The 27595-nt window shown below is 43.5% G+C and overlaps 1 protein-coding gene across 1 annotated transcript in view; it reads right to left on the bottom strand.

Annotated features, from left to right (window-relative positions):
- Nucleotides 1–621: 621 nt before the first annotated feature.
- The window catches only part of LOC138952933 (5'-3' exoribonuclease 2-like), an 82834-nt gene continuing 55860 nt past the window's right edge, over nt 622–27595 (bottom strand). The window contains exons 30-32 of the mRNA XM_070324686.1: nt 10285–10372; nt 5426–5726; nt 622–2736 (exon numbers count right to left, since the gene is read on the bottom strand). Of these exons, the coding sequence (XP_070180787.1) occupies nt 2668–2736; nt 5426–5726; nt 10285–10372 (458 nt within the window). The 3' untranslated portion in view covers nt 622–2667. The remainder of the gene's footprint in view (nt 2737–5425; nt 5727–10284; nt 10373–27595) is intronic.

The following is a 27595-nucleotide window of genomic DNA, read 5'->3' as shown; positions in this document are numbered from 1 at the left end:
TTATGTTGTAACCCGACTGTTCTTCAATTTCATGACTTGTTTTAAATCTACCTTAAAAACAACACTATAGTTCTGCTACAAACTTTGATGATACCGCTGTGTTAAAATTGACTGAGAGTTTTTGAAGGGGAGGTGCAGGTGAAGAGGGAAAGGCGGATTTTAGAAGCTTACCGTCTCGTTCACGACCTTGTTGTTGTCATTTTTAATTTCTGAATTAATTAGGTTTTAATTTGGTGAGTAGAATTTGGGACTTGACGACAACGGGTCGGGTTGTGTGAACGTGTCTACGAAGATAGCCGTCCGTCGCGAATGTCTGTACCAGTCATACAGATTCTATTCGACTTAAAAAAAATAAAGATGAAAATAAAATGAGAAATTTCACACGATGAACTTGAAACTCCCGTTCAATATTTTGAATGACGCTGGACAATTTATTTTTATTCTACTTTTCAGTCTCGTGAATTTTATTTGAAGAGGCAGGGCGACCGAGTGCCTTCCCGCGAGCGGAAATTCTTGCTGATAACTACACACACACACACACACACGCGCGCGGGATACAGAGACACTGGCCCACAGTCACACTGATCTTTCACATTACCTTTGTACCACAAACCCTAAAGCGCCTTTTCTGTCACTTCTTTATTCCAATGCAATTGTTTCATATATAACTACCAATTTAAACATTTAAGAACAAATAACAAAGCTAAAAATAATATTTATAAAAACAAACAAAACAATTGACATAATAATAACAAAAGAAAGAAGTCACATGCACAAAAAAACATGACATATCAAACAAAATCAACAATACAAAAATATTCCAGTAAATTTTAGTGTCATCCTTCACGCCCCTGTATTCTGAACATCTCTTGTCCTTGTCTCTCTCTCTCTCTCTCCCCGACGCCTTCCTACCCGTCCAAACGGAAAAAAAGAGCAAAATAAAATACAATGAAATACGAAATGAAGGCCGCACAAATCAAATACAAAAACCCCACGGAAATACTATATAGGCCGTACAAAAAAATATAATATAAAGATAAAAATTCCTAGAAGACCTGGCGATATATGTTGAAAGTCAACAGTCACATTAACTGATCTTAGACTGTTAAAAAAACACTGGAACATTAAACATTGCGACACAACATGAATCAAATTACAGATCGTACATGTGTTTTACAAAAAATGTGGTCAGAGTATGAGCCACCCGCGCTGAACTGGCAGTTCCTGTTTCCTCACAATAATCAACGTTCTCAAGTTGCTACATTTTCTCTTTAACAAAAAACGCAAAGAATTGAGAAAAAAAAACAACAAAAAAAAGAAAAAAAACAGACACACAAAACAGACGCAAGATTTGTTTAGAAATCTACACATTTTGTAATGTGCAAAACAGCATTATTTTCTTCACATGGACACATAGAAGCATGCCTGCAGACCTTCCTTTTCGGCCCTTTCATCTTAATTTCCCTCCGTCTCTCTCTGTCTGTCTGTCTGGCTCTCTCTCTCTCTCTTTCACGCTGATCAACTCGCATTAACACACACATTGTGGCTTTTCCCCCCCAATATTTTGAGTGAAAAAAAATAACAAGACAAGATTTAGGACCGAGTCAACAATTCATCAAAGCAGACAGTGAAAGTAACAAATCACAACAAACATAGCACAAAAAAAAAGGGGGGGGGGGGGGGGGGTTGGGGTGTGGAGAGAAAATGCGCTTAGATAAACTCAGACCCACACAATAAAACAAGAGTGAACCTAATGCTTGACATACAATTTCCTGCTCCCCGACATATTTCATAAAGAGACATGTAGCGAGTCTCCTCTAAACGTTGAGCGGTTCAATCCTGGTGTGATTGAGGGGAGGGTTTTGTTTAAGTGTGGATGTGGTGTGGTGGGGTGGTAAATGTGTATTCATACTCTGCTTCGTATTTTTGCAACCAAGACATTTTGCAAATTAGATGCAGATTGGAGAATATCATCAATATAATCAAAGCAAAAAAATCAAAACCCAAAACTTAAATATAATTATAAGATATTGTATCCAGATTGCTATGAAGCGACGGCAAAAGCATTGAGTACAACTTACAAAGAGTAGGCAAAAAGCGTCTGCGCATCATCAATGATTCTATCTAGGAAATGAACAGCTATTGCAAAAAAAAACATCCTCACACATTTTGAAGTTAATATTTTTTTAAATCTAAAGTTAAAACTGCTGCCTTTTCAATGTCCAAACGAGTAGAGTAGAGAGTGAAAAAGGAGAAACACAAGACTACAAACATGACATGTGCTTTCATGTTTCCCCTAGTTAGTTAAAAACAGACAACAACGCACGTGTATTTCCAATGTCTTCAATGTCCGAGTACATCCGGAGAAACACGTGACTGTAGAAATGCGCTGTCATGTTTCCCCTTGACTACGTAGTACAGACAATTTGTACTGGTACAGTACACATAAACCACATGCTGATAATGAGGAGTACACGATATAAGTCCTTTCTAGCCTGATCGAGAATTTCTAACTGCGTCGTTTTCCTTTCTGAAAATTAGAGAAGGGCAGCCATCGATACAGAAAGAAGCAAAATGGTCCGTTTATTTCATCCAGTAAAACAGCGGAAGAGAACCAAACCAAACCAAACGAATGGCGTTGCCGGTGACAGTCGGCAGGGGGGGCAACTAGTAGGGACGGTAGCGATCTTGCTGACCTCCCCTGTTGGAGTGCTGGTTGGAGCGGCGGTCGTCGGCCTGAAAGTGAAAATAACATAACATGGGTTGGATTGTGCACAGATGGGTAAGGAAAACAGTAAATTTCATTTATTTCTTTTTGTATACATGTGTAATCATAACTGTTGGATCACATTTTAATTGGAAAAAAAAATTAGCAAAGGTTTTTGATGAATGATTGTACACACACTAAGTAACACACCAAACAGTGTTAGACTCGCCGCAACATCTTTTGGATTTAATGACACAGACCCCTTCCTCAGCCAAAACACACACACACAGCCACATACAGCAGTCTACAATCACTCTCTCACATCCAACCACTCTCTCCCTCCGCGTTCCCACACACATCTACAGACTCACATACTGGTCCACACTCTCTATCTCACAGACCCACACCCGCTTCCATCCCCCAGACCCTCTCACACACACACACAACAGTCCATCACTCTCTCTCTCTATCCACTCACCTCCACCCACCCACACACCTACACACCCATTCTGATAATCATTGGTCCACCTATCGCTCATAGTCTCTCTGACAGGATGCATAATTACTGCGCGGAATCTATCAAAACAAGAATACAGAGTTATCTCCCAACTGAGACGAAAGTGATTGCAGATTGGCCGACTTCGACAGTGATCTCCGTTCTGTTCTTCACAGTTATGACAAGAAAATTGGTTGATTAAAATCAACATGGCCGAAGCAATGTTTTCATAAAAGAAGCGGTAGTGTACGGGCACACGTTGTATTTGGGTTACATGTGTTGCAGAGTATTTGAAAATACGTAGGCATAAAACATGCAAAGAAGAGTGATAAGTCCCTGTTGTGAATATAGTCAAGTGGATAAATTGATTACTTATGTATCACACTAGTTTTACTGCTACAGCAGTCCCTCTCATGAACGGACACCCTAGGGCCAGTGCAAACCTGTCCGTACATTGCAGGTGGCCGGTCACGGGAGAGGCCCTCCCCCCATCACACACACTCAGACACACTGACGGACTGAGTGAGTCTTTGCTACTGGTGAACAGCTGTTCTTGTATTAAAACAATAAGGTCAAACTACTACAACGTATAACTGAAAGGAAAAACAAAACTGTCCTGTAAAAATGACGTTAAATGAACGGTGTCAGAAAATGGAGATAAAAGAAATCCTCAAATTCCTGAGGATACAGGCACCCCATGAAAGCAGCCACGAACACACACTTTGCAAAAATATGAATTGAAAACCTACATGTCGTACTTTCTTTTTTTCTGGCTTTATTGAATGCTTCAGGCAGTGACTTTTCCCTGTCCAGTTTCCTCTTTCGTCTCTTACCCCTCTCTTTCCCACGCCCCCCAAGGCAGAGTACACAATTTTCTAAAAGGAAGACTACTCCTCTTCAATTATATTCAGAGATCTTCCAGCTGTCTCCACCATAAGCCAAGTGGTCGAGTTACCCCACTTCTGACCCGAATCACCCCCCTCCTGCTGGGTACACGTGCACTCAAGTTAACACAAGACTGACACCTCCGCTTTGACCTGCGTGCCAGGAGTCGGATGAGAGAGAGAGAGAGAGAGAGAGAGAGAGAGAGAGAGAGAGAGAGAGAGAGAGAGAGAGAGAGAGAGAGAGAGAGAGAGAGAGACACACACACACACATAGACAGACATACATGGACAGACAGAGGCGGAGAGACTCAGAGCAAAGAGTGTATCCTTACGGTCCGTAGGGATACACTCTTTGCTCAGAGGGAGACACAGACAAAGACATACATACGGAGAGAGAGAGAGAGACAGAGAAAGACAGAGACAGACAGACAGACAGATAGACAGAGAGTGACTCGAGACGGAGAAACAGATAAATGAACACCGGGTGAGAGAAAATGACTCGAGAGAGAGAGAGAGAGAGAGAGCGCATGAGATCTCGAGAGAGAGAAAAAGATTGAGAGAGAGACAGATACACACACAGACACGAAGGCAGAGCGAGGGAGAGACGGAGAGAGTTGCATGGAGTGTACGTGACAGACAGTGTGTGTTGCTATAAACAGACAGACGAGGTGCAGCTCATTTCCGAAACAGCGCAATTTGGACAACAGTGACATGATACTATTTGAATTCCAAAAAAGCGCAGCTCATTTCCGGAACAGCACAGATAACAAAGTTGGTTTCAACAACTGATCTCGTGAGAACGGTAACAAACGACTCATGTCACCTATCCGAACGCATTGCAATAGATGTCCGCTCCTGCGGCCATCAATAAAGACATCGTTCTAAGGTTAAAAACAAGTCGAAATGTTGAGACTGCTGTGGGAAGGAGACCGTGATATTGTTGCATCACTCCCAACTGGTTACTGAAAAAAGTATCGTCGGCTTCGTAGCCAAAGTTGATTATCATGTGACACTTTTGCCATATTTAGAGTTGTTTGCACAGTAAAATTAATACACCTGCGAAGGATAGCTCGCTTGAAACTGTCTTACATATCAATTCCTTTGTAATTTAAAAATTACACAACACCATGAAAAATCACTATCGACGATCGCGAATCTGCTTATATCAATAACACATTACGAAAAGCTCTAAATATGTAAAAAAAATCGATTTCTTACCCACATAAAGAAAACCAAGGCATCCTGTCAGGAATAAATGAGACCCGAAGGGAAGTAACTCATTTTGACCTGAGTTCAGGATGCTACAAACCAACCACCCACACCCCAAATAACACCTACCCGCTGGTAGTTGTCCTCCCTTCTCTGGTATCCTCCTCTACCCCCACGGGCGTCTCCATATCCCCCGCGCAAGGGGGGCCTCCCCCCGTCACGGCCGCCGCCGCCCCCGTAGGACCGGTCGCCGTAGCCTCTGCGACCTCCATCATAACCTCCAACACCACCTTGACTACCACCGCCGCCGTAGCCTCCGGAGTTGGAGGATGAGCCGGGAATGGGACGGTAGACGTTCTGCTGACGAGCTAGGTTGGTGGAGTAGGCGTCCTGTTGGCGCGCCATGTTGCTGTTCCACGCGTTGTTGTTGCTGCAAAGAGATGGAAAGTATGCGTGAATTGTTTCTGTAAAGACATACACAGAATACACGCAATGTTGCTGCAAAGACAAAGACAGTATGCGTGAATTGTTGTTGTAGAGATAAACACAGAATACACGCCATGTTGCCGTAAAGGCATAGACGGAATGCACGCATTGTTGCTGTGAAGACATGGACAGAATGAACGCAATTTTGCTGACTGAAAGACACCGAATTTTTCTGTTGAAAACAAAAAGTTGATTTAAATACACACATTGACAGCACGCATCGTTGCTGTTGTAAAGACAAAGACAGACTGTACGCATTGTATCTCTAAAGATATTTATTGACAGAATGCACGCACTGTTGCTGTAAAGACATAAGACAGAATACACGAACTGTTGCTATACAGACAAACACAGAATGCATGTATTGTTGCTGTAAAGACAGAGACTGAATTCAGGCATTGTTGCTTTAAAGAGAGAGCATGAATGCAGGCATTGTTGCTGCACAAAAATGCTGTTCAGACACCAAGTGCTCACGAATTGTTTCGGTAAAGACATTGACAGAAAGCACGCATTGTTGCTGTAAAGATATACAAAGAACGCACCAATTGTTGCTGAAAAGACATACGCAAAATGCACGTATTGTTGTTATACTGACACACCCAGAATGCATGCATTTTTGATGTAAAGACATGGACAGAATGCACGCATTGTTGTTGTAAAGACACACCCAAAATGCATGCATTTTTTTAACGTAAAAACACACACAGAATGCACGTATTGTTGTTGTAAGACATGGATAGAATTCCCGCATTGATATAGTAAAGACAAACACAGGATGCACGTATTGTGTCTGAATGAAAGACATATCATTTTTCTGCTGGAAACAATTATTGATGTAAAAAGCACGTAATTTTGTTGCTGTAAAGATTGAGAATACTTTCAATGTTTAGACATAGAACTTTGTTAACATAAGCGTATAGAGTTTCGTTTTTGTAACAAAATAGACTTTTCTAGCTGTAAATGTAAAGAATTTTGTTGCTCAAAAGTCTTACAGTTTTTCATAACTTGCTAGAAAGACATCGAATGTTCTTGCTGTAAAAACAAAGCCATTTCTTGCTGTAAAAAACAACAAAACAACAACAACAAAAACCCAGACATATAAACAGAAAAATTGTTGCTGTTTCAATTTTGAGATGATTGTCTCTTTATCTGCTGTGTGTTCATTCCCATCCACTTCCCCCTCACTAGCCTTCTATTTTTTACCCCCCCCCCCCCCCCCCGCTCCACCCGAAGACCACTTGTCCGGGTATGCGTGTGTGGACAGAAGGGATGACACGCCGGACGATGGCCACTCCAGGCCGCGGTGGATTTTAGCTGCCGGCCTCTCCACGCCGTACTGGAGTGGCACTCGGGTGGAATGATACCCCGATGTCACTTGCATCTTGGGCTGCAGCTAAAGAGTTCGCTACCCGCGCGGTTCCCACACACCGCTTGATGGATGGATCTTGTGCGGAGGAAAGATAGAAGTGTGTGTGTGTGTGTGTGTGTGTGTGTGTGTGTGTGTCAGTGTGTGTGTGTGCGTGCGTGTGTGTATCAGTGTGTGTCAGGGTGTGTGTGTGTGTGTGTGTGTGTGTGTGTGTGTGTGTGTGTGCGTGTGTGTGTTGAAACTCTTCTGGCTTTCTTGTTTGGTATGTTATCAATCTACGATGATGACTTCCACAAGACTATTCCTTCATGCACAGAGGTAATACGATGCGCCTCCCCCCCTTCCGTTTTAAGACACCCACCCCCATTGAATATGCGGGCGCGCAATGAAGCAATTTGGATTATTCCATGCATATGTACAACAGCTTATTTTTCTTGTTTATTCTTCAATTTGGTCATCTCTTTCCGGGTTTGCACTTCCTTTACATAGACATTTCAAACGGACAATATTAAATAATTTACAAGGTACTGTAAATGTGAATATAAAAATATCTGACAATATTTCGGACATACAATATTAAACGGAAACAAATATACAGGGCACTGTTAATTTAAATACACGTTTCATGACAGTGCATAAACCAGAACCTTTTTTTTCATGGAGTGATAACAATAATTGCATGGGGTACTGCAGCTTAGACATTTTATAACAATATGTTTTGAATGGTATTAAAAAAACACCTTAAAGATTTTCCATCAAGCCAGGAAGAATAGTGGCTTGCAAGAAAATCTGAGCACATGAACAACTTAAAAAAAAAATCTCTCTCTCTCTGTCTCTCTCTGTCTCTCTCTCTCTCTCTCTCTCTCTCTGTCTCTCTCTGTCTCTTTGTTTTTATCAGTATTGTAATCTACATGTTACGTTATGCTCTGGCCTTACTTGTAGGCGAACGGTATGTTATATGTCCGTCTGTCGGTTATGTCCTAATGTTGTATATATATATGTCTTGTATACTTGCCATTTACATATTTAATATACATGTTGAAGGATGAATGATGATACGTTGTAGACGGATGCATGTTATTGATTAAAAGCCCCACAATGATGTGCTTGGCAATAAAAAATTAAAAAAAATAAAATTTAAAAAAAAGTGATATTACATAATGCATTTTGAAATGTCTTTAATTTTTTGACATGTTAATTATATAAATTGTATTGTAATTAACTTAACTTCTATTTCTTCTTGTTATTAATCGAGTTACCCTCAATGGGCGAGGACCGGACGAAAAAAAGCATATACTTTGCTTATTGTGTTACCCTCGATAAATAAATAAAGTTAAAAAAAAATTTTAAAAAAATATAAAATCTCCTTTCCCAATCGCTTCTGCTGGGAAAACCAGATAAAAAAAAATCCTTAAAGTATTGATGGAAAAAAGTCCAAATAGTTACAGGTGGTCTCAAATCATACAAAAAAAAACCTCTCAGTTCGCTTTCCTTCTTAATGTTGGCCCGAACGGTCGAGTTAACCGCTCCTTCCAAGGGGTAAACAGTACCCAGGAAGGAAATAGGGAGGAGCAGGAAACGGAAAGAGCAAGCACGGCGGTTTGTGTTGACATGCGTGTAACACTGACCACAGAACAACCACTACTGGTTTAACTTTAAGCAGACCTGTTTACCGCCGAAACTTGACAAGAGCGATGGTCAAGTAAAAAAATAGTAATCTGATGACCTACATAGTAACCCAGTGGTTACTCACGCCAAAATTAGCAACACAAACCTAATTTAAAGCACATTTGAAGTCTGGACTCAAATGGAGTATTTTCCCCCAAAAATTCTAAAATAAATAGTTATAAATTACTCCAAAATAGTGAGGGTAAACAGGTCTGCTTTAAGGCTTCGGAGAAAGGACCGATGGACAATACTTAACAGGTCCACTAATTTTTTCCCCCCCATTATTTCTGCGGTTCATATCTATGGGTAAATATCAATTACATTTTTCGGGCAGAAAGATGTACGCAGACAGTAATGTCAGTCAACACGCACGCACGCACGCACTCATTTATTCTTGCGCCCTGTCCCTTCAACTGAGTTATAATTATGGCTCAAAATTATCCCCTCCTGACCCCCCCCCCCCCCCCCCCCCCCCCCCGTTAACGTACAAACAGAAGGAACATTCACGACAAATACCGACCTACCTGGCGACCGTTCTGGATGCCAGGTAGCATTCACGCTGCTTGTTACGGGTGGCTTCTACCCACCTGAATCCGGCCACCCCATCGCTCCTACCCTCTAACGAAGCTGCCAATTTGCAGGCACACCTGGGCCGTTCTTTGATAGTTTTGTTGGTTTGAAAAAATCTGTTGTTTGCTTATCACTGCATTTGGAGAGAAGCGCTTTGGCTTAGGTTGGCACTTAAATGTTTGCATCTTATTTTATTCTTTTGGAATGTCCCCACGAATGTCATACAGAGAACAACTGATGGTAAGTCTGTTTACCGTGGAAGGTAGGCCTGAACACACCTTTCGGTTATTCAAACTGAGACAGCCTTTTCCTCCGCTGGTTCCTCGCTAACCAGACTTGCCTTTCCCAGGCGCTGCTCAATAGGTCAGACGTATGCTTCTCTGACTAAGAACCGCTAGATGAACAGTTTAATACATATAAAAACAAGACTGAAATGTAACAACACAGCCCTTCTGTCGACAAAGTATTGATGTATGTGTGTGTGTGTGTGTGTGTGTGTGTGTGTGTGTGTGTGTGTGTGTGTGTGTGTGTGTGTGTGTGTGTGTGTGTGGTGTGGTGTGGTGTGGTGTGGTGTGGTGGGTGTGTGTGTGGTGTGTGTGTGCGTGCATGTGTGCGCGAAAGAAAAGTCACAAAACAAAATACAACACAGAGATGCCCAGCTGTGATGACACATCCCTTGCCGTCGACAAAGTACCTGCATGCCTTCACACCCCCCCCCCCCCCCCCCCCCCCGATTTCATCTAACACCTGCAGATGGCATCACCCTGACGAGCAAAATCGTCCCCAACCCACACAGAGCAAAATGCCAGAGGCAGAAACAACATGGGAGGAGCTGCAAGACTGCTAGCCCATCATTACGGGAACGGGCAACAAAGGGGAGGTTATTGCTAATGGTTACCTGGAGTTGCCCCATTGTTGTCCCCCCTGGTTGCCGCCATATTGCTGTCCGCCGCGCCCGCCTCCTCCTCCGCCGCCACCACCAAAACCTGAAAGCACAGAAGAAAACAGATTGAGTGAATGTGAATGTCATGGAGGAACACACTCGTGAGGGATGAGTGGTAGGACTGAGTGATTTGATCGGTGAAAATACAAGTCCCAAACAGCGGGATCCTCAAAATATGCGTGTCATCTTGTAAGTCTATCAGGTTCGTCCACGAAGGGCGCAACAGCCCAGTGGATAAGACATGGGCTTCCCAGGAAAGATGAGTGTTCGAATCCCGGCCACGCCTTGTGGGTTAACAGTGGAGTTTTTCCGATACCCGATGGCGGCCAGTGGATACAAGTACAAGACAAAATACGCACGGAAAAGATACTGTAATCCACGTCGGAGTTAGGTGTTTTAAAGAAACACGGGGGGCAAAAAAACAAAGAAGCATGCATCTGCTGAAATCGGACAATTGCTGCCTGAATGGCGGGGTTAAAACGGTCATGCACTTAAAAAAAAACTCGTGCAAAAACACGAGTGTATACGTAGGAGTTTCAGCCCATGAATGCCGAAGAAGGCGAAGAAAGATCCGTCCGGGTTTTTCCACGGGACAAGAGCATCCTTCCACTTGTAACCATACAAAAAGTATATATAACCTAACTACTCTTTGTGCAGAGTGAAAACCTGTTTTTGCACAATGAATTTCATGAACTGACATGAGAAAAATTTACGAAATTAATCTGGCTTCTGTATTTTTGGCATGTGTCCAACTTGAAGGACGCTCTAATTCTAAATGCAATCCTGGACATGTATGTAATGCTTTACATGGTGCTTTACATTGCAAGGAAAGCATTTTAATCAAGAGTTGCCAACAGTGTTGGGTGTGACTTGACCCATGGTCAGTCCTTGTATGCACATTATAATAACAGCATGTACATTCTCATGACTGTTTGCATGGGTGGTTGATCGAGAAGTTTGATGAATGTTATACGTTTAAATGAAAATCCATGGGCAAGCTTTAAGATATGTCTAAAATCAAAGCAAAAATCCCGGGGGGAAATCTTGCACACTGTAGTCGCAGAGCTACATCTGATAGTGACTGTCCATGGCTCAGGGCAATTATACGTGTTCAAAGGCAAACGAAAATCTCTTCAAAACAAAACAAAACAAAACAAAAACTTGCACAAAGTTCTAGTCACACCCACTGTAACTGTAAGCAAAGCTAGGCTAATAATGACTGTCTACTGACTGACACTGCAGACAGAAACTGGACACACACGGACACGGGACACCGCTGCCGCTAGCCCCGACTAATGGTCAGCGCTGCGGAACGATAACGAGCAGGGAAAATAAGTTGGTTGAAACATAACGAGCAGGAGGACAAAAAGCATATACAGAGGAATTGTCTGCTGTGTCCCTAGAGTATACATCGCCAACAGGAAATGCCCAAAGACAAACTATCTCTTTCTTTCTTGTCTGCTAAATGAAGCACGCACATTTTGCCGCGCGGGTATTTCTCACCCGATTAGTGTTGGTCAGCAGACCTCAGGAGATATCGCTGATTTACTGAGCCAAAAAAGTTCACTGTAACTTCAGGCTTGGGAGGAACACATTTTTCTCACTGAAAGGAGACACTTGGAAGATCTGAATCACAACTCGGGACTCAACCAAGAGCTAAAAGAGAAAATTGCGATATCTTCAAGCAAAATGAAACTAAATACCAAGCTTTCCTTCAAAAACGTCTGACATTACGTTTTCAAACTCCTGATACATTGCAATCAGATAAACAAACTATGAGAAATAATACGGTTGCTGCTTTGCCGCAAGAATACCATCCCTTGTAATGAGAACATCTCTTCTGAAAACGCCCTCTCTGATTTACAATTGCTTTGAAACGTCCATCGCTACAAGATTCTTATTTTATTTTTAGCATGGTCAGTCCTTGTGTGCACATTATAATAACCGTAAGTACAATCTGATGACTGTTTGCATGGAAGCTTGATCGACAGGGTTGATGATTGCTATACCTTCAAATGAAAACCATGAGCGCTTTGCAAGCTTTAAGACATGTCCACGCAAGAACATTTCAGTTCCTATCCATATTATTCTACAACCGAAAGGAAGCAATCCCAATTGAACAGTATAAGAATCTACATTATGATATCCAAGAGGTCATCGATATTGGCCAAAGAAAAGAAATGGCACAGAGTCAGAGCACAAAACATTTGCTGAAAAAGACAGGTTAGTCTCGTTGCTGTAAGTTACCATTTATAATTTCAAAGACGTCATGGCAAAGGAATGTTCAGCGGTCTGGCATCTCAAGAGATGCCACCCCCTCCCCCTTCTCACGAATTCCTGAACCGCCGCAAAGCTCTGAGAGCAAGTGGAATTAGTAGTCTAAGAGACAGACCCCCATGTACCCATCGAAACACCCCCAGCCCCGAAGAACAAGGCGAATGGATGATAAACTATGCAGGTGGGTTGTTCTACGACCAAAATCGTATCGTATGTTGTCATCCAATTCCCTTCAAGAGCGGGTGCTAATGCTTGGTGTGGTACGGGCGCGACAGCAATTCACAGAAGTGTACACAACCACGCAAATTCCCGCCCTCTTGGATGGAGCAGCGTAATAATTATTCTGCCTGGCAAGTCAAACCTCCTGCATATCAGCAGTCAGGTGTGCAAAGGTAAGTAAGTGTTCGGCGCAGGTGTGCACCCCCCCCCCTCCCCCAACCCGACAGACAGCGTTTCCAATTCAGCGAATATACAGAAACGGACGCACAGGTGGACACACACATACGGACAGATATACACAAATATAGACAAGGACTCGCACACGCAGGCACTTAGAAAAAGAAGGAAAGAGGAGAAAGACACGCACAACACACACACACACACACACACACACACACACACACACACACACACACACACACACACACACACACACACACTACCCGAGAAAAAAAACACCCACCCCACCCCACCTTCCACTTGACACCTGGACGTTTACCCGGGGTGCACAGGAGCGCACCAGCAATTTACTCAACCGGCATTAAGCCGTTCCCACCCCACACTAAGTCCTCTCTCTGCCCTCCAACAGCCGTGGTCGTTGAGGCACGAAGGAATGGGCAGCTCTGGAGGTGATGGTCCGTGAAATCCATTCTGTGCAGCTTTCAGCAGATTTGCTCCGTAAGCAGAGGACTAGGGGCCGGCTTGGGCAGCTACCGACCGTGGTGCACGCTGAGAGACTTTTTAAAAAATTTTTTTAAAGCAGCTGTGACGTGTTGTTGACTCTTGAAAGCAACTTATGTATGTCTTGAAACATACTCGTGGACGTCTTCAAGCCAACTTATGAACGTCTTGAAATCAACCTACTGACGTCGTGCTATCACCTATGGACGTCTTGAAACCAACTCGCGAACATCCTGACACCAAGTAATGGAAGTCTTGAAACTAAATGTTAGAATAAATTTGTGTCAGCGCGAAGATGTCAACAAGTTGTTCAGACAAACATTATTGGGAAACTACCAGTATGAACAGCTTGCCCAATTGTCCACCTTCCCCGAGGGTCTCATTGTCTAATCTTAATACGAGCCCAACACTGACAATTTTTTAACTAACCGTTGCACATTTTCAAAGAATTTTCCCAGAATCTCATCCCAGTAAAATTTCATCTGTCATACCTAAACTGGTCAGAGGCTAAAAAAAAAAAAGCACCCCCCCCTAACAATTTCGTTCAACTTTTTCTTTCACTAGCACGGTGCCTTTAATGTTACGAAAGTGTCTAGTAGTAAGCAAGGTGGACCAATGGAAGTGTTGGTACAGGTGGGCAGATTAGCCGCCGGCTAAGCCAGGTGACGTTGGACACGACACCGTTTATCTCCCCCACCTGCGAGCGGCCCAGGTAGACCCACAGTCTTGGACGGTTCCTGCTAGTGCCAAAGTCTGGGAGAAACGATCAAACGAGCGGAGTGAAAGTGTCACCGCAAAGTCTCCGCGAATTGTTTTCCTTCGAGGTTACGACACGCGTAATGTTTTGAGGCAACATTGTGTCACGGGTCGATGGAGCTTCTCAGACGAATGAGCTTGCAGTTTTTCCCCTCCCGCTCTTTACTATTCTTCTTGCCCTCAAGACGAAAGTTGAGCTGGAACTGGTATTGTGTTCTCTATCGACAACGAAAAACTGCTTTACCTCATGCCATCAGCTTCAGTAGAAAGTTGAATTTCTTCACGATGATAAAACCAGCTTACAGATCATTTGTACCTGTTCAAAATAGTTCAAGTAATTTGGCAGTAACTTGACCCCAAATGAGTCAAAACCCCTTTCATTACAAGCGCAGCCCCTTCCACCAAGGCATTACGCCCTTTCTCAGCTCTTCGATCGGTTTTGTCTTAGATACATTCCACCGTGTCAAAAAAGCGTTCAGTTCCAATCAGCATCTATACAACATGCCAAGCATATTTTCCTGACTCGCGGCCGATGTCAACAGTGAGGTAGGTATATAATACTAACGTAGGAATGCAGTGCGCAGGACACGGCTCACAATTAAAGCCACTCGCCTCAACACTCAGCTCTTGAAGAAAAGAAAGAAAGAAAAGAAAAAAGAAAGAAACTAAGAAAGAAAAGAAAAGAAGAAGAAAGAAAGCTAAGAAAGGGTGAAATAAATATATACCAATAAACCGACAGGTACCAGACAAAGGCTTAGAGCAAAGACTAAGAGTCACAGTAGTCATCAACAAGAAGGGCAAAGCCCATACGACTCACATGCTTTACACATTTTTCCTACCAAAATACATGTGACCTTGACCCAAGGTCAAGGTCATCCAAGGTCATGCAACACAAAGCTGTTAATTCAAGACATAGGAAGTACAATGGTGCTTATTGGCTCTTTCTACCATGAGATATGGTCACTTTTAGTGGTTCACTACCTTATTTTGGTCACATTTCATAAGGGTCAAAGTGACCTTGACCTTGATAATATGTGACCAAATGTGTCTCATGATGAAAGCATAACATGTGCCCCACATAATTTTTAAGTTTGAAACAGTTATCTTCCATAGTTCAGGGTCAAGGTCACTTCAAAATATGTATACAATCCAACTTTGAAGAGCTCCTGTGACCTTGACCTTGAAGCAAGGTAAACCAAACTGGTATCAAAAGATGGGGCTTACTTTGCCCTATATATCATATATAGGTGAGGTATTGAATCTCAAAAACTTCAGAGAAAATGTGAAAAATGTGAAAAATAGCTGTTTTTTAGGCAACATTTATGGCCCCTGCGACCTTGACCTTGAAGCAAGGTCAAGATGCTATGTATGTTTTTTGGGGCCCTGTCATCATACACCATCTTGCCAAATTTGGTACTGATAGACTGAATAGTGTCCAAGAAATATCCAACGTTAAAGTTTTCCGGACGGACGGACGACTCGGGTGAGTACATAGACTCACTTTTGCTTCGCATGTGAGTCAAAAAGTGGTGTGTGCATCTAAAACTTAAGATCACCAATCCGTACGACCCCCAATCAAAGCCACTGAGCTCTACTTCAAGCTCTTCAGGACACAGAAAGCAAAAAGGTGCCACGACCAAGCACACGACAGTCGACGGGTGCCAGACAAAGGGCTTAGAGCCAGGAGTCAAGGGCCTGCCAATCTGGCCAGAGAGGGAAGACGAGGAGGCTCCTTATTTATGTTTCATAGAAACAAATCGTCTTAGCCTGTTGTCGCTTTGCCGCCTTCACGAGGGCTCTTCATAACGGCTGTTCTCACCCTTCAACGCCTTTTGGCCCGCTGCCCTCCTTTTACACACAGGTACGATACGACAGGGCTTGGACCACGGGGCAGCGTAGTACCACTGTAGTAGTCGTGCAAAACACTTCCTACTCCTGCGCCCAGTCAACCGATTCTGTCGCCTGATGATCGCGGTAATGACTCGTCGTGCCTTCATGGGAAGCCAACTGCCTCATTGACGATGAATTAAGTTAAAAACACAGAGTGAATTAATACGACGTTCCTGAGCGCATATATTGTAATTGCATCTGACTCCAGACATTCTTTCTAGAAGTTGGCACTTACCTAGAAACCACGCGAATTACAACGTTGGCATTTAGCAGACGAAAAATAGGAACATATTTTGTTTTCAAGATGACGTTCCGTAACTGAGACGAGTGGCCCTCTTTCCCCTGCTATAGTAAGTTCTGTCTTACTCTTTGTTTGGTTTACTTTGTTTTTGACCCAGATAATGACATAGTAGATGTTAGAATTTTGTCTGTCCGACATCACATTTGTATTATCCACCATTCGTGGAAAGGGCACGTAATATAAGCGTTCGCTTGAGTTCGTGTCCCTATTATTTCTTGTTTTACTACTGTACCATGTCTAACTGAATAAAACTTTGTTAAATCCAACTGAGTGGCTGTCATTGTGAATAGCCATATATTTTATTTAATTCTGACGCCAGCATTTTTTTTCTTGAAGTATTGGTATTTAGCTAGAAACCTTATGAAAACAAACTGTTGTCAATACATAGTTAGATACCCAACGCTGTTGATGAAAAAAGTCCACGGATGTAGCAGGATAAAATCAAGCTAAGGTCACCGCACCCATGTAATGACAAAAACCGGAAGAAGCACGATTCAAACATCCGACTGGTACAGCCTTTCCACTCACAGAACCGACTCCATTTTCATGCTCACGCTGTACCACATTGGAAAAAAAAGAAGTGATATTTTCGATGAAGGGTCGGTACTGGGTGGTAAATAAGCAACAGATGAAAAGGAGGAGCTGAAGTAGGAAATAACGCACAACGACAACGACGACGATACAGTCAACGACAACAACAAGAAAGCGCCTTTGTAAACCGTAAACATTCCCTCTCCCCCCCTTTTTTTTTGACATACGACATTATTCCTATCCCTCAAGCATCCAAGTAACCTGTCCTGCCTCGGTCAAGTACCCATCAACAAAGCCACCCCCACCAACAGTAACTCAGATCCGGCACTAGACAAGCAGGTAGGTAAGAAGGAGCTAAGATATGGACCCCGCGAGCACTGTAAGGGGGGTGGGTGCGGGGGGGGTAGGTGTTGGGGGATGTGTGTGTGTGTATGTGTGTGTGTGTGTCTGTGTATGTGTGTGTGTGTGTGTCTCTCTCTCTCACTCACACACACACACATCCCCCAACACCTACCCCCCCCCCCCCCCCGCACCCACCCCCCTTCTTAGGTGTTTTCGATACCCGGCCACAATGGTCAAATCCGCCACAAGGACCTCTCGGGCAGCCCCTATTTTCTTTTCCGAGTGCCCTTTTCAAAAGCCGGACCGGCTTAACCGCGGACGGTCGCTGGAGCGTAACTAATCAGGCGAAACTGTGGAGAACCTACTATAGAAAGGTAGTATAAGGAGGGAGGGAGAAAAAGGGATGGAGGGAGGGAGGGAGGGAGGGAGGGAGGGAGGGGAAAGAGAGAGACAGAGAGAGGGGGAGAAGAGGGCGGGGGGGGATGATCACGAAAAGGGTGTGGAAAAGGAATCCACAGGTGGACACGACTGGGCGATTATCTGCGCTAAATAAGGAGAGAGAGAGAGAGAGAGAGAGAGAGAGAGAGAGAGAGAGAGAGAGAGAGAGAGAGAGAGAGAGAGAGAGAGAGAGAGAGAGAGAGAGAGAGAGAGAGAAAGAGAGAGAGAGAGGAGCGATCACGAAAGGGGGTGTTGGGAGGGGTTGGCCGGAGAAAAGGTAATCACAGGTGTACACGAACAGGCGCTAATCTGCGCTAAACGAAGGCGCTGGGATTAAGGCGGCCGAAGGAGAAAGGTGTCAAATTCCTGCTCCATTAGCTCGCAACCAAAACAATCGAGGAGTACCAACAAAAGAGGGCTTTGAGTCTTGGCGGAAAACGACTCGTCAACCCCTTCTTAACGGACTGTAAATAATGTGTGATGACAGAAAGTCAAAAAGAATGTGTTGTTGTTGAATAGAACGAGTCTTGGAGGCATGGTAACGTGCGCCTTGAAGACATTGTAAAATCGATGCAAAAGACGTTAGTATCAAAATCGCAACTACATAGCTTATAAGGAATATCATGAAAGAAAACTCATGTGTCACACATGTGCCTTTTTATAACGAAACACAATCCTTCATAACGAGCTTCATGGTCACACCAGCACAGTCACAGACAGCCGATTTCAAGTCAGCCACAAAAAAAGCATTACAAATAGGTGGACAGAATTATATGATTACCTCATACCCGATGGACCGTGCGACGGGCCTTTCAGCAAGGGGCATTGACTGACCAGCCAGGTGCGAGCGGACAACAGTGCTGACCACTGACTTTGGCCTGCGATTGCCGCGCCGCAGTATACTTATGACCGACTCCTTGTTATGACCGAGCTCATGAACCATTAATGTCGGTCGGGATCAGTCGAGCGAATGAAACGCCGAGTATTGTTTAGCTGTAGTGAGTGTGAGGTGGTTTTTTTGGCGAGTTTTTGTAAAAAGCGTAATCAGGAGTGTACAGTTTTTAAAAAAAATATTTTCTAGCCTGATTATGGATTAGGAATAGTGTGTGTGTGTGTGTGTGTGTGTGTGTGTGTGTGTGTGTGTGTGTGTGTTTGACGTGGGCGTGTTTGTGTGTGCGCGTGCGTGAGAGAGAGAGAGAGAGAGAGAGAGAGAGAGAGAGAGAGAGAGAGAGAGAGAGAGAGAGAGAGAGAGAGAGACAGAGAGAGAGAGACAGAGAGAGAGAGAGAGAGAGAGAGAGAGAATCGACGAACCGTCGCGAAACTACAAAAGAAGTAAGCTCAATAACTCAATGTTTAACTTTTGTCTGTCTTAAAATGACTCTTGTTTACTTTACTAAAGAGAGCTCTTTCCCGGACACCTTCAACTTTTCATCCTCAAACAATAATCACAAAAGAAGCAACATTTACAGACAAATTATGACACTTCCTCGACCGCAGTTCTGGTCCAGCGGACTCCAATGCCGTACGCCCGCCACATCCATATTTTCCATTTCCCCTTTTCCTCACGATCCACAGATCTCTTTTTTTTCCCCAGCCCACAAAACCGAAAACCAACAATTTCGCACAACGAATCACGACCAGGCGCCCACTTGAGATCCACAATGCGGCAATCATGAATCAAAGACAGAGAGACAGAAAAGATCTCTTTCTTTCCGGTGCCAGAAAACAAAAGCTGGGAGGCTGAGCGCCGTACAATGGTGGGATGGGTATTGTTTGAGGATGCGGTGGAAAGAAAACGTACGATGAGGGGAAAAACTGCGCTGAATCCCACACGACGGTTCATGCAGTTCGCCGCAAACGTTTTGATCGTTACGTCAATACGAGTCAACGTTTTTTGTTGTTGAATCCACCACAGTTTCTCCCCCTCTTCCTTCAGAATAAAAGAAGTCTCAGCCACTTGAAGGTCACAAGTGGTCAATCAGATGCCAACACCCAAATGTGTTGTTGTCCATGAACGTTTTCCCATAATCCATTGGTTAAATTTTGTCTTTCAAAAATGTTTTGTTAGATTATGATATATGTCGACATGCTTATGATTACTGCTGCCCTCAACAATGTGGTACAACAGCTGTAAACGTCAACTACGCCAACGACACAGAAACAACAATCAAGAAGAAGGATAATGAAGATGACATTATCTACACACACACAAATCATAAACAAAATGAAAAAAAATTCACAAACTAAAAATCACGATTTAAGGACCTAAGGGATACACTTTCGTATGTTGAGGAAGTTGAACATCCCAAGGAAGAAGAAGTAAGTCGCGAGATAGTCGTTACCGGTAAAACTATGCAAATTCTGCCCGAGATGGTCAACAAATACATATAAGAGAGGTCACAGAAGCTTTGCGAAGAAGAAGAAGAAGAAGAAGAAGAGGGATAGCGATGCAATAATGATATCGTTGATAATGATAGCGACTACACCAATAATGGAACCTTAATTGACAAATGTCCAACTTGTTCGCACGCAGAAGAGAAGAGAGAGAGAGAAGAGAAGAGAGAGAGAAAGAGAGAGAGAAAGAGAAAGAGAAAGAGAGAGAGAAAGAGAGAGAGAGAGAGAGAGAGAGAGAGAGAGAGAGAGAGAGAGAGAGAGAGAGAGAGAGAGAGAGAGGTGGTAACTTCACGTCTCGAAAGCACAAGGGAGAGGGGGAGCGAAGTTAGCAGAGGATGATGGAGGTGTTCTCCAAGAGTCAAAGAGAGAGAGAAATGGCTGGAAGGCTATTTAGCGGCCAAGTCGAGCGAGTAAAAAGCCGGAAATGTAGCGAGAGGAGTGTGACGTTTTCAGCCACCCGACATCATGCCTCGCTCCGGGCCTCTTTGTCTCGCGCACATTCAAACACAATCCGTGACAAATCCTACAGCTTTTTTTCTGGCGTTTTTATTTTTAGTGCAGTCGATGTGGCTTTATAAAGATAAATAAAAAGAAAAAGAAGAAAAAGACACTCACGGATACAGGGAAAAAGTAATCAAAATGTCCAAAAAGATTTTTACAGATTAGCATTCGACGACGCGCACGAACACATTATACTGACCACCACAGTTTCAATAGACAAGCAAAAGAACTTCAATAAGGCTTTTAATGTCAGCTAAGAATCAAAAACAAACCCCCAAAAACACCAACGATAGAGCCAAACGATTAACAATTGTAAAGAAAAAAAAACATTTTGTAATTTTCTCATCGCATCATGATAGAAGACCAAACATTTCTGTAATTTTATGAGTAGAAAAACGCCTCTGTAATAAATCCCCCAAAGTTAAAAGCAGAGGTTAGGATGAATAGGTTTTGGTAAAAACGTTTCCAGTAAGGTCAGTCAGAATAATCAAGCACACACAGACACGTTGGTTTCAAAAAACCTTGCTCCTCGAGAACTTTTAACCGAAAAGAGATGTCCTCCAGAAAAGCAAATTGAACACCACGCTCACCACCGAACGATAGAAGCAACCCTCTCCCAGATAACCACGACAAAACAACACACACGGACAGGTGAATAAACTCAAACCCTCTTTAACGATTGGACTTCAGTCAACGATACTGATCCTCATAATCACAAAAAGAAAATCCTTCAGAAGTGCGACAAGCGAAACCAAGAAAGTACTGAAAGGCCTGGTATTCACTCTATCGAACAGGCCAGAATGATGACCACTCTATCTTTCGATATTTTCATCGAAAATACTCCGACTATACTTAGCAGCAACTTCTCGGCCTTTTGAGAAAAGTTAACTGCTGTTTACATTTCCTGAGAGGGACATTGAAAGGCATAGAGAACTCTTGGCATTATCTGCAAGAGTCTTCAGCATTGCTACAGCTGGGAGAAGGCATGGGGAGAGAGAGAGAGAGAGAGAGAGAGAGAGAGAGAGAGAGAGAGAGAGAGAGAGAGAGAGAGAGAGAGAGAGAGAGAGACAGACAGACAGAGAGAGAGAGAGAGAGAGAGAGAGAGAGAGAGAGGGGGGGGGAGAGAGAGGGGGGTGAGAGGGGTGGTTGAAACAGCGTGGTCTGGGAGAGGGTAAAGGAGCAAGAAGGAGATTCGGATACAAAAGAGACCAGATGACAATGATCAAACATGTAACTGCCAACGAAACAGACAAAAATCGAACATCTAACTGACAAACGACACAGACAGAGAGACAAAAATCAAACAGAACTCACCCCCCCCCCCCCCCTTATTTTTTACCGCCCCCACTCCCCCCTTCCTACCCACACACACATACTCCAACCACGCAAGACACAAACACAAGCACACTCGTTGGCTGGCGTCAAAAACCTACAGCTAAGAGGTCTTCCTGCAAGTTCCCTACAAGACCTCGAGAGCTGGCGAGGGTTCTAAGAGTCTCAGAGAGGAGCCTCATGAGCTAAAGTGGGAGAGAAAGAGAGCTGCCCAAGAGTCCTACACAAGCTCGTTGAGACTGGTCTGGCTCAGCCAAGGTGCTTGTTGACGTTTTTCTTGAGAAGTGGGTGATGATCGTCGGTTGTTGGAACTAAAATCAAAAGCTCTTTACTGGTGTGTAAGTGTTACAGTTGTGGGGTTTTCAGTGTTTGGTCTGAGAGTGTGTGTAAAAGACAAGTGTTTTTCTTTTAATGATTGCTTTATTAATGACTGATTACTCCTTCCCCTATTTTGTTCTATTGCCTATAGGTCGTCGACACAAATTCAAACACTCTTTACCAGTGTTTTAAGTGTTGTGGTTTTTGTGGTTGATAGGAGTGTGTGTGAAAGCAAAGACACGCGCTTTGTTACGACTGCTTCATTAATGACTGTAATATTACCGTCTCTATTCCTGTCCTTGCCGCCAAGTAGGCGATGTTCGTGGTTGTTGTGAAACGAAATCCACACAGTTTACTATAATGTGCTATAATAGCGTCGTGTATTGTTTACATTTGTTGAGTAGTTGATATGAGTTTGTGAGAAAGACAAGTGTGTTTTCATGATTGCCTCCGTTAATTACAGGAATTGTAATCGCTCAGTAATGATTTGGCTACCTTACCACCCTAGGTATACAATGATACTGCGATTAAGGAATTACTTAATACATCTGAACGTAAAACCAGCCATCTTTATGAGGAGCTGGGTTGTACACGACCCAGGAAGCACAAAGCACGAAGCATGGCCAAGGATAACCAGCAGTCGTATGACCGACTTGCGATATATATACAAGAACAGCACTTGAGCTTCCAGTCAGCCAGCCACGCACAAGTGCCTCCCCGGCCATAAGACAACTGAGTGTCCGCAAACCCCTCGGCAACATCTCAGACATTCATGAGATCTTTCTCCTCACCTCCCAAACTCAATCCCGAGGCCTCTCCTTCCCCGAGAACGGACCCCCAGCCAGTCACAACACAATCACGTCACCAAAATGGAACGCGGCACCCACGATGATGGCATTACTAGGGGCCTGGGAGACGGGGTGCCCGAGCTCTGCTAACAGGACGTGACACTAACTGGACTGAAGAAGAGGCTGATGATTCGTGGAGGGGTATTAGCGCTTGTGTGTGTGTACACGTGTGTGTGTGTGTGTGTGTGGGGGGGGTTGTGTGTGTGTATGTGCGTGCGTGTGTGTGAGAGTGTGTGTGTATGAGTGTGTGTGTGTGTGTGTGTGTGTGTGTGTATGTGAGCGTGTGTATCGGAGGGGGGGGAGGGGGGGTGTCGTTTGCTTGTTGTTCACCGCACTGGATCTCGGCTAACTAACTTGAGTTTGTATTCTGCTTCTGGAGAAAGAGGTTGATGCGAATGGGACTGGGGAAGGCAAGGAAGAATACGAAGAAATGCCTTGGGTAGTGCGTTGAGGTCAAGAGCGTCACCGAATTTCAGACCGAAGAAAGCAATGCACTAGAGTTTACTACGCATTCAAGCACGCATGCACAGACACACAGAGACAGACAGACAGGCAGACAAGACACAGACAGACAGACACACACACCAGCTGTCACACTTACTTGCATTACAGGCAAGCAACACAGTCATATGCCTAGAACATGACAACTTCAAGCAAAACAATACAATCATGTAGTTTGATAATCACGAACCTTAAAACCATCATTTTCTTTCAGAAGCGGCTCTGTCAAAGGCGGATACCTTGTAATATGAAACGCACCACAGATGGAGGCATAAGGCATTCAGCTCCCGGGCCGTCGTAACGTCCAATTCCTTTCCATGCACTGTCAATTAACCAATGCTCGAATTGAAATGCAAAGACTGGGATCCGTCAGTCTATTCTTCGCCCTGTCAAAGTTCCACTTCTGCTGTCGGAGAGACGGCACAGTGGCCGGTGGTCCGACAGACAGACAAACAGAGGAAGAAGGACGACAGAAGTTGCTGGGTGGTGGTACAGAAGAACACAGAGAAGACAGAAAAATCGACATAAGACGAAGGGATCTAAGACAGAAAATTTCGAGAAAGACCGACTGCAACACAATTGCAATTTACAGAGCCTCAAAGAAAAGGCCACACGATGTAGCTTTATGCATGAGCAACTATGGACATGCAAGGAATGGTGCTAGACAATCCAGTAGAAAAAATAAGTAAATGTAGAAATATGACAACAATAAACGAAGAAAACACACACACACACACACACACACACACACACACACACACACACACACACACACACACACACACACACCAGAAAAAAATCAGACATCCCAAAGACAGAAATCGCACAGTCAGAAAGCACACTGCAAAAGCAATCAAGGACAAAACGAGAAACCGAACAGAGAAGAAGGTTCTCTCTCAAACACAGACAGCGAGATCTTTGACAGGGCGCACCCAGTTAAAGCAATCTGTCGCTCTGGGGAGCGGAGCAGGGTCTCACCCGGCGAGACCAAACATGGAATTATCGGTCAAATGAAGGGAGGATACAATGGAGGGAGGCTGGCGGAGGTTGACAGTTTCCACACGCTAGGGACAGGCTCGGCCCCTCCCCCCAAATCACCGCATTCAAACCCTCCGCCCCGAAATCAAATCACAATTATTCCGAGCAAATCTCGCCTGATGTCCCTATCAGCGGCCTCTGAGCGCCTGGCCGAGGTTGTCTCCCATATCCCGTGTTGCGTTCGTGTTTTCTTCTTGCTTCTCTCCAACACTTGATGTACATCTTAAATACAATGTATCCGTGTGTGTGCCATACGCACTTTTATCTAACATGTTTTAATGTGTATTGGGTTTAAAAGTCCTAATGTAGTATTATATAATACAGTATGCCTGTTGTTAGTTGTTTAATTTGTTGCCCCACAGTCTATGTTCTGTTTTAGATGTGAGTTCTGTTTTATTGTCAGACTTTTTATGTGTAACTATGTGTCTATTACTTATCTTACGTGTTTTTTTCATCTTTTTAAAAACAATTTTTCTAGATTATCTTATATAACTATAAGTGGTCGTTGTCTATGAATTGTTTTTAATGCTTGTATGTTATTTCTTACGAGAAAACTTTTTATATGTAACATGTTAAATGTTAATGTCTAATGTAAAGCGCCATGAGACTGCCATTCGGCGGTGAACAGCGCTATAAAAGAATGTTTTATTATTATTATTATAATGTGTCCTTTGCATAAATATTCCTCCATTGTGTTTTTTGTTTTGTTTTGTTTTGTTTTCCAGCAGAAGACCACAGGGAAGGACAAATTGCAGATGTATGGACCGATTTTTTCGGTCTTACATTTTTTTTCTCTTAACAGGAGATGGTTTTTTTGTTTTTGTTTTAAACTTCCCTGCTATTATGGCTATGCGAAAAACGATGCAAGTATATTGAAATAAATTCAGAGACATAAGCTCGCGTGCTTAAAATAATGTTCTACAGCTGAAAGTAAAACAGATAGGAATAACGAAAGTAAGACATACAGTGAGAAATAACACAAGGAAGCTAGAAATAAGAAAATGTGAAAAAGAGAGAGAGAGAGAGAGAGAAAGAGAGAGAGAGAGAGAGAGAGAGAGAGAGAGAGAGAGAGAGAGAGAGAGAGAGAGAGAGAGAGAGAGAGAGAGAGAGAGAAAGAGAGAGAGAGCAGAGTCACGGCGATTTCATAAGCGCAGAGATGTAAAACAGGGAAGAGGCTATGGGGATGGGTGGGTGGGTGGGTGGGTCTGTTGGTGGAGAGGGGACGACGAAGCGGGGGAAGAAAAGTGTCTTGACGATTGAAGAAATTTCCATTCCTGTTCGTCACGACCTCGGCGCTCAAGAGGTTGGGAGCAAATTGAAAGCGGCGCTGCTCTGCCGCTGCCACCCTGGCCGTAATTTGTGTAACGAGATTGGGTCGCCATTTAAAGTGTCTGGGAACAAATTGCATCAGGGGGGAAAAGCGTTAATCTCTGAGCCTTGCAAACCTCCCAATTCCATCCCCCCCCCCCCCCTCATTTGCTGTGTTCGTCCCCCCCCCCCCCCCCCCCCGTCCCTCCTTTTTCAAGCGGAGTTTTCATCCACACCAAGTTAAAAAAAAAATCACAAGGTACAAACGACCATGTAGAAAGAGGATAAATATATAAATAAATAAATGAATAACAAATGAATCCTTCAAAATTGTGTCATTCCAGAAAATAAAATGCTATTCTGCAACAACCAGAAGAAAGCAGTATTCATAGACCATTGCATTTCCTTTCTGTCTCTGTTTGTCTGTCTATCGAACTGTCTCTCCATCTATGAATTCTTCTTTTTCTTCTTCTTCTTCTTCTTCTTCTTCTGCGTTCATGGACTACAACTCCCACGTGCACTCGTTTGTTTTTGCACGAGTGGGATTTTACGTGTATGACCGTTTTTACCCCACCATTTAGGCAGCCATACGCCGCTTTCGGGGGATCCGTCTATAACAATTTGTATGTCTCTCCACAACACGTTATACTCGACAGCTGTAACAAGATCCATACGGAAGACGAGACAAGCAGAATCTACGGCCAACACTACAGCAGCGATCGTATTCTCCAAACCCCAGACCATGGCATTTCCAGTGAATTCCGTTGCGACAGCACGGCCAATCCGTTTATTGTCATCATTTTCATCTCGTTCAATCGCATTGCAGAGGCAAAGGTCAAGAAGCGGAGGTTGGAGGTCACGCTCACAAATGAAAGAGGTGACATGCATTTTTCACAGCCTAAATGAACAAGACGGCTGAAAAAAGGGGGCACTTAATGCATTTCGTTGTAACTGTTTGAAAATGTGACCTCCAAGGATTGGTTGTCAAATACTTAGTCACATATCTTCTGACGGTAGTCACGAAAAGAATGGGTAGAACGAAAAAGGCGTCAAGCGTTCGACGCAAGTTGCATTTCTTGCAACTCATAATTCTATTGATTTCATAAACAAGATTTAATGCCTGTGTGCTTGCTTGGATTGGGACTGAAAGGAGATACCTTCATAAAGCACAATGATTGTGACAACAACAAACAAGAAGGGCAAAGCCCATACGACTAACATGCTTGACCTTGACCTTTACATGACCTTTACCTTCAGGGTCAAGGTCAAATAACTAAACCTAGCAATGACATCATACACTAAGAACTGCTTTACACATTTTTCCTACCAAAATACATGACCTTGACCCAAGGTCAAGGTCATCCAAGGTCATGCAACACACAGCTGTTAATTCAAGACATAGGAAGTACAATGGTGCTTATTGGCTCTTTATACCATGAGATTACAATGGTGCTTATTGGCTCTTTCTACCATGAGATATGGTCACTTTTAGTGGTTCACTACCTTATTTTGGTCACATTTCATAAGGGTCAAAGTGACCTTGACCTTGATCATATGTGACCAAATGTGTCTCATGATGAAAGCATAACAT

Source organism: Littorina saxatilis, linkage group LG17, assembly GCF_037325665.1.
Source record: "Littorina saxatilis isolate snail1 linkage group LG17, US_GU_Lsax_2.0, whole genome shotgun sequence".
In the NCBI taxonomy this organism is placed as follows: domain Eukaryota; kingdom Metazoa; phylum Mollusca; class Gastropoda; order Littorinimorpha; family Littorinidae; genus Littorina; species Littorina saxatilis.
Note: the sequence above shows the minus strand (reverse complement) of the source record. Positions and strands in the feature narration are given on the sequence as shown.